The sequence below is a fragment of the Loxodonta africana genome, chromosome 4, assembly GCF_030014295.1.
Source record: "Loxodonta africana isolate mLoxAfr1 chromosome 4, mLoxAfr1.hap2, whole genome shotgun sequence".
In the NCBI taxonomy this organism is placed as follows: domain Eukaryota; kingdom Metazoa; phylum Chordata; class Mammalia; order Proboscidea; family Elephantidae; genus Loxodonta; species Loxodonta africana.
This window is the reverse complement of record NC_087345.1, coordinates 90,301,870-90,318,599: the sequence shown is the minus strand read 5'-3', so window position 1 is coordinate 90,318,599 and position 16,730 is coordinate 90,301,870. Positions and strand designations below refer to the sequence as shown.

At 40.3% G+C, this 16,730-nt stretch overlaps 1 protein-coding gene across 2 annotated transcripts in view; it reads left to right on the top strand.

Moving 5' to 3' along the window:
* SCN8A (sodium voltage-gated channel alpha subunit 8) overlaps positions 1-16,730 on the top strand; it is a 158,906-nt gene that overhangs the window by 56,435 nt on the left and 85,741 nt on the right. For both annotated transcript variants that reach the window (XM_010596698.3, XM_023556559.2), the window contains exons 6-10: positions 8,529-8,750; positions 9,806-9,869; positions 11,269-11,410; positions 12,867-13,073; positions 13,883-14,176. In XM_010596698.3, the coding sequence (XP_010595000.1) occupies positions 8,529-8,750; positions 9,806-9,869; positions 11,269-11,410; positions 12,867-13,073; positions 13,883-14,176 (929 nt within the window). The remainder of the gene's footprint in view (positions 1-8,528; positions 8,751-9,805; positions 9,870-11,268; positions 11,411-12,866; positions 13,074-13,882; positions 14,177-16,730) is intronic.

Sequence of the window (16,730 nt, the reverse complement as noted above, 5' to 3'; positions counted from 1 at the left end):
GACAGAAAGCCCAGTTCATTTTCCAGGAGCCTCATGCAGCTCATTGATGGGGCCTAATGCTTAGGCAAGACCTGCCTTATTTTTCGAGGTATCTAGAGTGCCAGACCTTTACTTTCATTTTTCCCCTGGCCTGTCTCTCCACCTCTGGCCCCTTTTAAATATGGTCCCAAGTTTTCTGCTCACTTCCCCCAGCATACTCTGCAAGGCATCTGTCTCCTCGTGTTCTGTGATCTCAGAACTTCTCTTCCAGCATTAAATTGGAAAGCTGCATTCTGTTCTCTAACTAGGGCAGCAGATGCTATCTCTGGTCTAGCTCATAGCTTCTACCTCTGCTGCATTGGCTATCTTTGGCCACAGCATTTCTCCATTATAACTCTTGGCTGATGTTACTTTATTTATCTTAATACTCCAGCACTGTACATATGTATGGAGCCCTGGTGGCACAGTGGTTAAGAGTTACAGCTGCTAACCAAACAGAGAGCAATTTAAATCCTTCAGCCACTCCTTGGAAACCAATGGGCCAGTTCTACTCTGTCCTACAGGGTCACTATGAGTCAGAATCGACTTGACGGCAACAGATTTGGTTTTTTGTTTGTTTGTTTTTTATATATAGTCTGACATTGCCTGGCCCATAGTGGTACTCCATACATGATTGTGGTAGTAGCAGTTATTATGAAAAAGAAGCCTGAGACCAAAGAAAGAGTCTGTACCAAGATTTAGACACCAGCTTCAGAGTTTGAAGCAGATGCACACTCTCCGGATTCCTGTTTCTGGAACCACCCCCAGTTGAGCCAGTTTTCAGAGGTTAGCTGGGATGGAAAGTAATTTTAAGGGGTGATAATAGATCCCTGGGTGGCACAAAACGATTTGATACTAACCTAAAGGTTGCCAGTTAGAACCCACTTGGTGGCACTGTGGAAGAAAGGCCTGGCAATCTGCTTCTGTAAAGGTTACAGCCAAGAAAACTTTATAGAGCAGTTCTCCTCTGTAACACATAGAGTTGCCATGAGTTGGAATCAACTCAATGGCAATGGATTTGGTTTTTTTGGTGAAAGCCAATAATAGATCAGCTCACTATCAGTAAGTGGCATAACTGGTACTTGAATTAAAGTATGACTTTTACTCCCAAGTCCATTCACTCTCTATGTGACCTTTTAGAGTTAGTAAGAGAATTCAGAGTACTTCCTATTTAGTGGAGCCCTGGTGGCACAGTGGTTAGGAGCTTGGCTGCCAACCAAAAGGTCAGCAGTTCAAATCCACCAGCTGCTCCTTAGAAACCCTATGGGGCAGTTCTGCTCTGTCTTAAAGGGTTGCTATGAGTTGAAATTGACTTGACAGCAACGAGTATGTATGTATATGCTATTTATGGTATCTCCCTGGTAGAAAAGCTCCTCCCATCCTGTGTAAAGTCTGTACTTGTCTGTCATACTTTCTCCCACAGAGGGTTGCTGTCTTGTTCCCACCAGGCTATTACCCAGGTCTCTTTCTTGGTCAGAGGACCAGTGTGTGAGTCAGTGGACCTGGGACCATCTCTTCCTTGGGAATCTGAGTCATTTTGGCTCCATTAATGTAGAGCTGGGCCTAGTTCCCTCTTGATTTTGTGTACCAGGTTTTTTCAGGGATCACTTCAGTAGAATTGTTGCTCTTTTTGCCTTCTCCTGTTCCCAGTGTGATTATAGGCTTTTACCAAAGCTGCCAAAAACAGAGTGGAAAGAGAGCAACCATGGAATCAACATGGGGCCTGCAAACTCTCACGTAGCTCTCCAAAGCTCAACTAATTTATGAGGGTTCCCCCTTCCTTGAACACCCTCCCCAACTTAACTGGACTGACAATGTCCTCCTTCTTCGCATCTTTGGTAGATATTCTGAATATGTTAGGACTGCTCAGACTCCGAGAAGATTGAAGAGTAAAGTGCCCCAGTCCCCTCCAGTCTTTCTAAATTGCCTTTGGTCTGGAACTTGCCAGGTTCAACTTGACATTGAAATATTCTGCTTAGAAGTTTACATACCTTTTAACTTTGTTTTTGCTTTGTGTTTACCTGGGGCCTGGGCACAAAAATGAACTTCTGAGTGACTCTGTCACAATTTCATCTTCTATGTGCTGCGACCATGTGCCACAGGACTAACATGCCCAAAGACAGAGTGAAAATCTTCAAAGGAGGTTTCTCAGGTTTTTCTTAGAGAGTAACACTTACTGGTGTAAATAAAACAGGTTGGGAGGGCCTAGCTTCCATTTCCTTTTCATTTCCATCATCCTTTACATGACTCCACAAAAGCACTGCTTGTTCTCTACTCGTCAGCACTTACTTAATATCATTTTGCTGTTTAGAGTTATAATTTTTTCTCTTGATTTTTTTTCTCTCTGCATTCATTTCTTTCACTCCATACCTGTGGTATCATGTAGGAAGCAGGGAAAATGATGGGCCCTTTCCTTCCCACCCTGGTTTCAGGAAGAAAGCATGGTAAAGGGAGATAGGAAGTGTTTTAAGATTGTGTTTAGACTGCTCATTTCTTTTAAAAGATTCTAGTTACTAATCCAGTTGCTTTTGTATTTCCCCTTTCTCCACATTTCTTCTCTGGAAAGATAAGTAAAGTTTAAGACAGTGGTTCTAGGTGGGAGAACACTGAGACTTACAGACAGCAATGACCCACCTTTGAGAGCTAGTTTAGTTTTGGTCAGACATTGCAATGTGAGTTTAGTCTAGAGTGAATAAATCTACAGTCTCCAAGTCTCCCCCAAATTAGTCAAAGAATCTTCAAAAACTATCATTGTGAGGATTGAGTCTGCAGCAGGAAAGTTGACCTGCTCTACAGCACCATTAGGACTTGTCTGGACCCAAGCCATCCTTTGGGAGTTGGGGAACTGTTCTTTTCCCTGGTTTGAGAACTGTGTATTATTCCTGCTGAGGCCTGTTCCAATATTAATTTTGTAGGAGAATTGGCTTATGTAATTCATACCACCTGGATTTCCCAACCTGAGCTACACACTAGGGAATATAAATCTATTTTATTTATAATCTGGCGGGAGCATGGCAGAAGATTCGATCCCAGTATACATGGCTGATTTCTCTGGATTTTGCACATGAGCAGGCTTTGTTCATTTGTGCCAGGGATTGGTAGGCATTATGAGAAGTGATGGGAGGACCAGAAGTGGCCTTGAACAGAGCAGAGAGGAATAGAAAGAATTCTGTGACAGTGGCTTCACCTGTTTCTCAAAATTCCTTAAATGTCCAACTTCCTCTCTGGTAGCTAACCTTTCTATACATTGGTTCCAGCTGTCTTTTCTTGATCTACAGTGAATATATTAACTGCTTGTGCTGAGACACATCCCAATGCTAGATAATGTTAGCCTTTTCCAAGAGTTCTCGCTGTCCAATTTGCCCCCACGTGGCTTCTGTTGCACACTCTGTTGTGTAGGAGTCATTTGAAGGAGCATTCTGCTGTATTTTGGGTAATTGGTTTTCAGTCAGTATCTTGCTTGTTCTAGCATTTGGTGTTGTGAGCCCATAGAGAAGCAAGACTGCTGCATTTCACAGCCAAAGCAGTTACATTCTACATTCTTCCACACATCAGGTCAGGGATTCTACCAGCAACTTCTTGCCTTCATTAACCTGTGCTGGTGGTAGCAGGGAGCAGTTTTGCTTGGCTGCATTTCATTAGTACATTGCTGGCAAGACTGCAGAGCTTAAGCTTGGGAAATGCACTAATAGTGTCATCTCCATAAATTGGCATTGAAGTCTGCAAATATGATCATTTCCCAATTATCGACCCTAGTGGAAGAAAAAAGAGTCTTAGCTGAGACTTGTGTATGATCTAGAAACTATTTACTTTTAGTATTGCTGTGTAAATATGTGCCTGCCTTCATCTGCACACATTAGGCCACATCATCTTTCTTCCTGTGCTTTTATCTAATTTTCTGCTATTAATCTGGGTCAGAATCTTGGAGAGTAAACTTTTTAGATGACCATCCCTTAAAAAACCTGTTGCCATCGAGTGGATTCCGACTCATAGCAACCCTATGGAACAGAGTAGAACTGCCCTGGAAAGTTTTCAAGGAGCAGCTGATGGGTTCAGACTGCCGGCCTTTTGTTTAGCAGCCGAGGTCTTAACCCACTGCACCACTAGGGCTCCTCTTCTTGCTTTGTTATATAATATTTGTTTCTCTGAGCACCTGTGAGGAATAAGCAGCTGAATACTATTTCAAGCTTAAGTTTCTGCTTTAAACTTATTGAGAGTTAAAAGAACTCTCATCAGAGAGATGAATTCAGCCCCAGACTTAGTGCTTGAGGAACATTTTTTTCAGTTTTCTGGACTCATGTTATAGACTTCTTCAGCAGTGGCATTTGGTTTATGGGGAGGAGATGTTAAACCAGCTGACTGTGAGCATGTGAGCATTGATGTTCATCCCCAGCGAAGTGATGAGTTCAATGTGTGGTTGGTATGTTAAGACTCTTTGGTTGCAAGTAAAAGGATACAAGGGTAATTCAGGGAATCCAAGGACTAAAATGCCTCTGGGCCTCTGGAAATGACTAGAAACCAGAATTCAGGGGCAGAAAACTCCAGGAAAGGACTTTGTCTCCATCTCTCTTTTCTCCATGTGTCTGCCTCCCTTTTTTCTCTCTCAGCAAACTAACTGCCTTTTCTTCTTAGATACGTCCTAATATAATGGTCGAATATGGCTACCGATTAGCTCCCAAATCTATCTATTACCATTCCCACCACGTGAAAGGCTGTTGTACTTTGTCCCATTCCAAATTCCTAGAGGAAAGGATCTGGATTTAGGTCAGATTTCAACCCTTACATCTATAACCTACTGGGAGAGGATCGCCTCATAAAAACATGCCTGCTGGGAGCCCACCCTTATTCACCCTTATGAAGTAGGGGTTAAGTAAGCTCACGGCCTGGAATTTCTTGTTATACGGGCTTAGAACTATACAGAATTTCCAGGCCAGGAAATTTCAGGTTAGGCCCATGCTAAAATTGTGCTTTTATATATATATATATATATATTTTTTTTTTTTTAATCACAAGCCCATTAATTTGACTCTTTTGTAGTATTATACTCTTGTTACTAATACAAATGAGAGCTTACAGCTCATTTCTTAATTCAGTTAAAGTAGAAATAGAAAGGGCCTTGAAAGACCATCTGGTGTTCAAAGAGTTGATTACCTGAACCACTCAGGAGAAGTAGTTGTGTAGGTCCTTCATAAAGAAGAAAGTAACTTTACAACCATTCTTCACTGACCCTTTCAAGTATTCTTTTTTCAAACAGTAGAACCGTATAAGTTCAGGAGCCTAGAATTGAATTACTGACCTGATACAGACCTGCCCCAACTTACAGTGAGAACTTTTCTATTCCTTAGCAATTCATGGAAATAAGTTCCATACATTGGAACAATTTTTACTTCTTAGTGGCTTTCTTCTTATTTAACCACCAATACCTTCTTACCTAACTGTGTGATTATGATACAATTTCCCAGGGCCCTAGGAATAAAAGGTACTATGAAATTTCAGCTAATTGATCTCAGACAAATAAACATCTTTTCCCTATTTTAAAAGATTTTTGGAGAAGATTCTTTAGCTTTTCCTCTACTGCCCACTGCAATGCAGTGCTGTTTATCCATATTTTATAGATGAAAAAATGATTGAAAGGTGGCTTTAAGTCTGTTCTGAAGGTGGGTCATAAATCATGGCTGAGCCAGGACAAGAATTCCCTGCCTGGTGTTGGGACCCGCGTTGGCAATGCCTTGTTTCCTAGACCGGGGGCGGGGCTCTTCCTGATCCTTGGGTGGCCGCAGTCTCCATGGAGGGCCCACGCTGTAAGAAAGCATAGGCCTTGGCGCACTTTCTCTGCTTCTCTATAGTTTAACTCTTGGCTCTTTTTTCTTTAATTCCCCCTAGATCTCCTTCAGGATATCAATGTGAGAGGAGAGAAAAGTTCTCATTTATTTACTCTTTCAATAAAAATGTATTAAGTGCCTGCTTTGTGCCAGGTCATATTCTAATTACAGCATCCTTTACTGTGAGTCAGAATCGACTCGATTTTAGTGGGTTTGGTTTTGGGGTTTTTTTTTTCCCCACTACTTTTGGATTCAGATTGACATCACTTGAAAATTCTAGTTGGTCACTTGAAAATTACAGCAAAAGAAGAGTCATACCCATACTACCATTAGGTCACCATCATATAAGTCAGCCATGTGTAGTGTCATTATCCCAATCATATCCCTTTTGAGGAAGGCAATGTATATATAATAGTAATAGCTAACAAGTATTGAGCCAGCTTGAGCCAGGTACTATACTAGGTAGTTTATTCATCATCTGATTTAAGCCTCACAACAACCTGATAAGGTTGGTATAACTCCCTTTTCACAGATAAGTAAACTGAGGTTCAGACAACAGTGGTTAACATTTAAGTCATTTACTGTTTAGGTACTGTGTTAAGTGCTTTATACAGTCATGCTTAATACTTAACAACCCTATGATATTCAACTGTATTTATCCTCATTTTAAAGATGACAAAAACTGAGATTCCAAGAGGTTAAGCATCTTGTTCAGGTCACATAGTAAGTGACATAACTTGATTAAGCTTAGTAGTGATCTAGTAACCTCTTTAAAGTGTTGAAAAGTAAAGATGTCACTTAGAGGACTAAGGTGAGCCTGACCCAAGCTGTGATATTTTGAATCACCTCATATCCATGTGCAAGCTGGACAATGAGTAAGGAAGACCAAGGAAGAATTAATGCGTTTGAATCATGGTGTTGGTGAAGAATATGGAATATGCCATGGACTGCTAGAAGAATGAACAAATCTGTTTTGGAAAAAGTACAGCCAGAATGCTCCTTGGAAGCAAGGATGACGAGACTTCGTCTCACATACGTTGGACATATTATCAGGAGGGACAAGTCCTGGAGAAGGACGTCATGCAAGTGGCAGTAACACTGGGCTCAAGCATAACGATTATGAGAATGGCACAGCACCAGGCAGTGTTTCGTTCTGATGTACACAGGGTTGCTATGAGTCGGAACTGACTCAACGGCACCTAACAACCACAGTGATCTACCCTATGCCATACTTCAAGGCCAGGATTAGGATTTCCCTTGCATTTTCATCTGATATCCTTGCCTTTATAAGTGGATCAGGGGTGAGATCTCTCCTGAGGCCTGTGTGTCAAGGCTCGCCTGCTTCCTGCTCACCCTCCCAGTCCTGGTGCACTGGCACACCAGGAGTGCTTGATGCTGTTGGCCATGCCCCTTGGATAGCTTGATGTCTGGGCATACCCAGGAGAACCACCTGTGAACTCAGTTTTCACCCAAACATCAGGAACTTAAAACCACATTTAGCTATGTCTCCTGTCACTGATCTCTCTACCTGTGCAAATAAGACATCTTTCAGCAGCTTCAAATTTGAGCCAGTGGCTTGCATTTAAATCTGAAATTCAATCGGGTTACGAGTTGTTTTTTTTTGTTTTTTTTTTTCTTTTTGGGTTTTTTTTTTAATCTAGAAGAACAGAAAAGTCATTTGTAGAGAACACGGCATATATGTGACATAGAGAAGATGTATTTTCATAAATACCAGATTGAGTCATTAACCTTTCAATATGTTGGCATTTCCGTAGCTCTCAGGAAAATATTGTTGTACTTTCTCACTAATTATTGGCTTGTAAACTTCTCAATAGGTCCCTTTCCAACCTAGAAGCCTCCTTGGTCCCTGATTTTTTTTTGTTGTTGTTGTTTTTTTTTTGTTCATTCATCAGATGTTTACTAAGTATCTGCTGTGGGCTAAGGACTGTAGATACAGCTGTGAACAGACATAATTTATTATAACCAAGATAAATGCTACAAAGGAAAATCCAGGGTGCTGTTAAGATATTAATAATAACGGGGGCAGTAAGTCAGGGAAGGCTTTTTGTAGGAACTTGTATTTAAGCTGAGACCTGAAGAGTGAATAGGAGGTAGATAGGTGGTAGGAAGAAATGCAAAACAGCATTCCAAGCAGACAGAGCAGTATGTAGACAGCCCTGAGACAAGAACTTGAGTCATTTGAGGGACCAAAAAGCAATTAGAGACAGGAAAATGTATCCAGGAGAAAAAGCTATGTGTTGGTATAAGGTGATTCCTTTTGCTTTTTAAAAAAATTATTGACTTAGAAATAATAATAAATAGTAAAAATTACTGACTTAAAATTGATACTACTGGACAGTTGATGGAAACCCTGGTGGCATAGTGGTTAAGTACTACGGCTGCTAACCAAAGGGTTAGCAGTTCGAATCTGCCAGGCGCTTCTTGGAAACTCTATGGGGCAGTTCTACCCTGTCCTATAGGATCGCTATGAGTCAGAATTGACTTGATGGCACTGGGTTTGGTTTTTTTTTTTTTTTTTTTTGGACAGTTGATACTATTGCTGGTCCATTGTTACTCCTCTCATGGTGGTGCTGTGGGGAGGAGTAGAAGCCAGTAGCTAAGAGGGAGGCTGGGGGAGGCGGGGAGGAGTATAAGGCGACTCTGATTCTGGGGGTTCTATCTCCTCAGGCCTGAAGACAATTGTGGGTGCCCTAATTCAGTCTGTGAAAAAGCTGTCAGATGTGATGATCCTGACAGTGTTCTGCCTGAGTGTTTTTGCCTTGATCGGACTACAGCTGTTCATGGGAAACCTGCGAAACAAGTGTGTTGTGTGGCCCATAAACTTCAACGAGAGCTATCTTGAAAATGGCACCAGAGGCTTTGATTGGGAAGAGTATATCAACAATAAAAGTAGGTGGCCCTTTCTCTACAAGAGGAAAAAGAAAAGTCTATTCCTAGTTTACATGGTCAAAAGCCACCACTGGACTTAAAAAAGTAGTTGGGGCCAGAAAGGAATGCAGCGCTAGTGGAAGTAGCCCTGCAAAATTATTCTTTCCTTGAGGTAGGGTTGTGTTGTTTGGAAGCTTTCAAGCATCAGCTCTCTCTCTTTTCTCCCCCTTTACACCAAAAAGAGACTTTATTACTTCTTTACATGTACCCCCTAAGCTTTTGCCTTGAAATTCAGGCTTAGGAGCTTGATAAAATCCTTTTTTCCTTAGCCAAGTTGCCTAAGATATTTAAACATTTAGTCCAGAATATAGCTAGTGACACCAAACTTTCTTAATACTACCGAAAAAAAACTTAGTAATTGATCTTGTCTAGGGGTCAGGTAGTCTCTGAGGCACCATTTGATCCTATCATATTTTGAGGAGTTTTAATAACTTCATTTGAGGAACCAAAGCACTTGGGTCTTCCATAAATGAAAATTTGTTGTAGTAATACTTCTGTAAAATAACTTAATAAGTCAGTAAAATCACTATCAGTCACTCCTTAGAAACACAGGCAGTTAAATAGCCATAAGAAAACGTTGCAGAGGGGATATAAGGGGCGCGTCCAGAAAAAGGAAATGTACCTTCTAATTTAAAATAGAATGTGGAAACTAATGACCAGGAGGAATTCTAGAATATCCCTGATAAAGAGAAGCTATAGGGTTAGAAGGATGAAGTTGTATAAAGGAGTGAAGAACTCAGAAAACTCACCTTCAGACCCCTAGCATATCCGTTCGGAGTACGAGTGGAAGTCAGGTGTCTGTGAAAAGAGCATTGCATCAAGGGATGTAGGGTAGCACTTTTAAATTTTACATATCTATAGGAAATTATTAATGAGAAAGAATTCTTACCAGGTTTCACTGCTGTCAGAAAAGATTTACATGAGCTAAAATCAATGACTGTTTCTGCCGGGCTAGTTAGGTACAGTATAACCTTATTCTCTCATTCACTTACTCTGCTTTATTCAAACTTTTCTAGCCAATTTTTATATAATTCCTGGCATGCTGGAACCTTTGCTCTGTGGGAACAGTTCTGATGCTGGGTAAGTAGCTCACTGAATTTTGTTCTCCCCCCTTTTAAATGATCTGCCTATTATTATTTGGATGAAATTGAGCAACATTTCCGCTTTTCCTTTTCTTTGTGCTCATGTAGCAGACCCTAATTTGCTCTTAGCTGTTTTTTGTTGATTGACTCAGATACTCTTTTCTGTTTGATATTTTTCCACTCAGATTTGACAATTCACTACTAGGTGAATATGCCTATTCTCAGGCCAAAATCAAAGATATAAAAGGCTAAGGATAGGATCCATAACACCAGCTGTCTTGCCTGCCTCATATACAATCCCCTCATTCTAGCTTAACACAGTTAATACAGAGTACGAACAGTATCTTGGCAATAGCTTAGCACCCAAAAACCCGTTGCTGTGGAGTCAATTCCAACTCATAGGAGGACCCAAAATATGCTAGGCTTTATAGTGTAGGGGAGGGAAAAGAGCAGCAACATAACATTTGAGTCCTAATTCTGCTACTTCTAGCTCTGAGGCCTTTGACAAGCCATTTAACTGATCTGCACCTCAATTTCTTTATCTATACATGGATTTAATAAGTCATGCTCTTTCTTCCTCACAGAGTCGTTTAAGAATTCACTTAGATAACATACATGAGAGTACTTTGTAAATAGAATGCTATATAAACGTAGGGTGGTAGTGTCATTATTCAGAGTATATTGGTCTTTTAGGAATTGGTGTTCTAAGATGGCCGTGAGAACTAGAAGTCCACTTAATTTCTTTAATTACAGTAGATACTAGAAATTGCATTGAAATAAATATCAAGTTATATTATTCCATTTGCATGTATGACTTAAGTTGTCACAGTGAATGTTAAGAGAACAGACACAATTAGGAGGAACTTCAAGCCATTTGTCAGCTAAATTCTGAATTCGGTTGAATTGCATATTGATAGGAATCTAGGACAGTGGTTCTCAAACTTTGGCATGCATAAGAATCACCTGGCAGGCCTCTTAAAAATCAGGTTCTCACATGTGGGAATTGCAACCAATGTCACAAAACAATATGTGTATAAATTTTTGAGTGAGAAATTAACTTGAGCTGTAAGCTTTCACCTAAAGAACAATAAAAGAAAAGAAATCCAGATTCAGGGATTCCATATCCCGAGTGTTTAATTCCTAGGTCTTGGGCAGGGCACAGGCATCCACATTATTACTGAGCATCTCAGATTACTCTGATCCTAGACTGTCCCCAGAACATCATTCTTTGAAAAATTAGCCTGGCTACTTTCTTTCTTTCTTCTTCCTTTCTTCCAGTGTGTTGGCCTGGCTCTATAGATGGTTATTTAGTATCTCCAAGGTCATGGAGATGACCTGTAGCTGATAACTGGGTGGAATTATATTGAAAAGCCCTGAACTTCCCTTTCTGTCTTCAGGCAATGCCCAGAGGGATACCAGTGTATGAAAGCAGGAAGGAACCCCAACTATGGTTATACAAGCTTTGACACTTTTAGCTGGGCCTTCTTGGCATTGTTTCGCCTTATGACCCAGGACTACTGGGAAAACTTGTATCAGCTGGTGAGTAATACTACTTTTTCTTCTGTGATAGTGTTTGCGTCAGCGTATGTGGAGTTGGGGACTATGTGTGAGAGATCGTTATACAGGACCTTAGAATGGCATTTCCCCCACTATTCTTTATATCATCTCTTTTTAAACCAATGCCATTGCAAAAGGCTAAGAAAGGATATCACTTAAATTGGGGACTTCCTGTGACTTGGACCTGATGCTGAAGATGGAGTAGTAGTAGAGACTAGTAGATGAATGATATAATATATTCTTCTGTTTTTTTTTATTGTAGTAAATATATATGTAACAAAACATTTCCCATTTCAACATTTTTACATGTGTGCAATTCAGTGACATTGTTTGTTCTATTGTTCAACATTACCATTGGCCGTTTTCACTTTTTTTCATCACCATTAACAGAAGTTCAGTGCCCCTTAGCGATGACTCTCCCTTGCCCCCTTCTTTCTGCCCCTGATAACCACTAATAAACTTAGGTCTCTATACACTTGCCTATTCTAGATATTTTATATAAGTGGGATCATATAATTTTATCCTTTTGTGGCTGACTTACTTCACTCAGCATGGTGTTTTCAAGATTTATCCATGTGGTGGCATATATCAGCACTTCATTTCTCTTTATGGCTGATAATATTCCATTGCATGTATATAACACATTTTGTTTATCCATTCATTTGTTAATAGATATTTAGCCCATTGCCACCTTTTGGCTATTGTGAATAGTGTTACAATGAACATTGGTATATGAGTATCTGTTTGCCTTCCTGCTTTCAGTTAATTGCCAGATCATATGGCAATTCTATTTTTAACTTCTTGAGGAACCACAAAACTGTTTCCCACAGTGGCTGTACCATTTCACAATCCCACCATCAATGGATGAGGGTTCTAGTTTCTGCATATCCTCACCAATGCTGTTATTTTCCATTTTTTTTAATCATAGCCATTTTAATGGATAGGAAATGATATCTCACTGTGGTTTTGATTTGCATTTCCCCAGTGGCTAATAACATTGAGTGTCTTTTCATGTGTTTATTGGCCATTCATGTTTCTTCTTTGTCCATTTTTTATTCTTTTCTTTATACTTGTTTTAGAACCAACTGAAGAATTCAAATATAATTCTTAGCCTAGAGCATTTTTTCTTTGAAAAAAAGGAAAACAAGATTTTTCTATGACAGGCGTATATAGAGAGAATGTATGGAAATAGGAGGGGACACAATGAATGGCAGGGTCTACTGACATTTGGTGTGAGGTGGAGGTAGGTGAGGGCATTTGGCCATTGGGGATGCTAAATGCTGTGCATTATGAAGGAGTACCATGCAATGAGGGACTGTCCTGTGCAGAATGCTAAGAGTGCACCTACAGAAGAGCACTAGCCCACTAGCCCATGAGTTGTTTTCAGCCTGGTTCATTTGATGGCACATGACTCAGAAAACGGTCTTTGTTTTTACAGACCTTACGAGCAGCTGGGAAAACGTACATGATCTTCTTTGTCTTGGTCATCTTCGTGGGTTCATTCTATCTGGTGAACCTGATCTTGGCTGTGGTGGCCATGGCTTATGAAGAACAGAATCAGGCAACACTGGAAGAGGCAGAGCAGAAAGAGGCTGAATTCAAAGCAATGTTGGAGCAACTTAAGAAACAACAAGAAGAAGCACAAGTTAGTGATCAGTTCTTTGAAAGGCCTTCCTGCCAGAGAGCTATGACTAAGGCCCAATCAAAGTGACCTTTTCTAGGCACATTGTCAAATAGAGGTCATTGATTGGATTAAGATAACCCAAGTAACAACTGCAGATGGTTGGTCCAGTTATTCCATTTATCTTAATGGCCAAAATGCTTGGTAATATAATCTTTTGTTGACTTTCTCAACTGTTCAGTATTCAACTATTATAATGGCTGGGGAGAGAAATTTGTATAATACTTCATATAAGCATAACCTTTTGGTGAGGAAAACATTAGGATCCTCTTCAGAAATCCTGTGATCATAAAAAATATTATTTCTAATTGAAAAGATAGAGCAAAATATTAAAGTAAAATTTGAAAAACAAACTTGTGATCCCACCACCCTAACAATTTATTTTCTAATCCTTATTCAGATATACGTGTGTTTTTTACATTGTTGTACCCATAATGTATAATATGGTTTCTTAGCATTCATTCTCAGAGATGCCTGGAGGGGATTCTTTGGTAACAAGAAGGAAGCCAAGTTCTTGTCTGAGTTACTCAAGAGAATAAAACCCAAAGTTCTTACAGCTTGGGTCCTGTTCTGATCACTTAGGGCTGTGTGCCAGGATCATAATTCAACTAAAAAATGGAAGCAGCCAGGTGCTAGCCACCCCCCACTCACCCCCCGCACCCGTCACAGTCCTTGTCTGTGGGAAAGAAAATCATCTGCACTAATTGTTTGACTTTGGGGTGGCTGCAGTTAATTGCTTCTGATCTGGTCTGCTGCTATGACTCCTTTTCTAGGCTGCTGCAATGGCCACTTCAGCAGGAACTGTCTCAGAAGACGCCATAGAGGAAGAAGGTGAAGATGGGGTAGGCTCTCCTCGGAGCTCATCTGAAATTTCTAAACTCAGTTCAAAGAGTGCCAAGGAAAGACGTAACAGAAGAAAGAAGAGGAAGCAAAAGGAACTCTCTGAAGGAGAAGAGAAAGGAGATCCTGAGAAGGTATTTAAATCAGAGTCAGAAGATGGTATGAGGAGAAAAGGCTTTCGGCTGCCAGACAACAGAATAGGGAGAAAATTTTCCATCATGAATCAGGTATGCTCTTTGCATTGGATCAAATAAGCTTAAGAATTTTGGGTTTTCCTGATCCCACTTGATCCTCACATTTCCCTTTGGCCTTACATTTTCCAGACGCAGCCCTGCATTCTCAGCCCTACCTCTCCATGCTATGTACTCTTCTCCTGTAGGAGGTAGCATCACCAGCATTCACCAGTAAAGTCTATATCACACCAGTGATCACCATGTTCTAAAACACCAGGAAGAACTTTTCTAAGCATTTGAAAATCAGAATTTAGCTCAAACACCTCTGTTTAAGAATTGTATATAATTGTAGGCTTTTTTTTTTTTTTGTAGGCTAAAAAGGGCAGAGCGGGGGAGCTATGAAACTCTTTAGGTTACCTTATTTGAGTATGGCAAGTTCTGGAATTATTCTAGCTATACAGTGCCATGCCGATAAATTAGCCTATAGTGGATTGAAAGCCTCAGCCTTACCAGTTTTGGATAAATGGGGAAACTAAGAGAAAGAAGAGGGAGAGGACTTTTTGAGCATTTCATTACTATAAATAAAATTTAAAAAAAAATTTTTTTTTTTTAAATATCATCTAATAATAAGAATTCCTGCGTTTCAAAAAATGCCCCCAAAATCCAATTCTTAGACCATTTAATTCCCCATTTTAAAGAAATCCTAAAGGGTTTATAGACTCAGCTATAGAATAGATTACAGTTACTGTTTATGGCCATATAGCCAGGCTTTTCTTGTTTCCCAGAGATGACTCATGGTGTTTCTTCTTTGTGTCTCTCACCTGCCAATTCAGCCTCCTGCCAGTCCTGTTCATCTTACCACAACGAAATCTCTCATGTCCATCCCCTTCTTTCTATTCCTGTTAATCCTCTCCTAGTTCAGACCTGTATATTATTTTGTTCTATCAGAGTTGTTGACTGCAGTTTCATTTCCTCTGGTCTTTCTTCCTCTACTTTGTATTCTGTGTACTGCTGAAAGAACACTTCTAAAACACAACTCAATATTTGTTTAGCACACATTTATGGAGTGCCTACCATATGCTAAGGGACTGTGCTAGGTCCTAGAGGTTAAAAGGTCATTGAAACACTGATCCTGCCCTAGAGTGCTTAAAGTGTAGTGGTGCAGGCAGATACAAAATAAAATTATTAACAAAATAGCATCAAAATATTATTCCATATTAGATATATGCTGGAAGTGTTTTGGAGAACATAAGTCTATCCCAGGAGGGAGGTTTAGCAAAGATTTTCTGAAAAAGGTAGATTCCTGAATTAAGGCTTAAAGTATGAACAGGAATTAGTCAGATAATGTATGTGTGTGTTAGGCAGAGAGAAGAAAGGACCATTCTAGGCTTGGAAGGAAAGTGTGTTCCAGTTTGGACATCCTAAGTTTGAATTATTTGTTGGATAACCAATTAGAGAAGTCTTTTAGACACAGGAGTAGTCAAATGATAGTTCAGGAGATGAAAAGAGATGGTTGAAACCATGAGACTTGATGAAACCTGTCTTAGGCTGGGTTCTCTAGAGAAGCAGAACCAGTGAAGCATAGAGAGAGAGAGAGAGAAAGAAATTTACCTCAAGGAAATGGCTACATGGTTGTAGAGGCTGGCAAGTCCCAAGTCCGTTGGTCAGACATCATGCTGGAGGTTACTCCTACTCACGTCACTGCAAGGGGTTTGAACCCAAGATCAGTAGGTCAGACTGCAGGCCTCTGGCTCGTATGTTATGGAGGCTGATGAATCCCAAGATCAGCAGGTAAGCTGCTAGCTCAAGTCCCAAGAAACCAGAGGTCAGATGATGTCGAGCTGGATGCAGGACCCAGAGCAGGAGCGTTGCTGGAACATCCATTCATGTACTGGAGGCAGGCCACATCCCAAAGGAAACTCCCTTTCAACTGACTGGCTGCTTATAGCAGATCTTACCATAAAGTTGATTATATCATTACATAACTGCCAAATTATATCATTACATAACTGCCAAGCTACATAATAACTTCCAAATCACTGAGAATCATGGCCCAGCCAAGCTGACAGACAGCTTTAACCATCACATGGTCACTCAAGGACAATGTGTCAGGTGAAAGAACAGTAGGCCAAGGTCATAACCGCTGGTAGTCATGGGCAGAAGAGATGGAGCTCATGAAAGAAAATAAGTTAACAGTCCTAGAGGTGCTTAGAGGACCAAGAGAGTTCAGTGAAGCAAGAGAGTGGAAGGGTTGAAGAAGGAAAGGGAGTGATCGATGTATTGAAATTTAACAGAGATGCTTGGTGAAGTTTGAATTGGAAATATTCATTGAATTTTGTGATATAGTCATTGATGACTTTAAAGAGAGACGTTTCAGAGCAGGGTGAGAATGGATGCCATATTGAGTGAGATGTGGAGACAATGAGTGTAGAGTTCACATGCAAGCCTCTTTTAAAGAGCATGGGCAAAAATAATTATTTTTATAGTCTTTGGGGGAAAAAGCCAGAAGAAGAGCGGTAGGGACAGAAAATTAAGTAGAATAGAAATAGAGCATAATCTTGGAAGATGTGAGAATAGTTGTAGTCTCTAACAGGAAGGTGTATCTTGT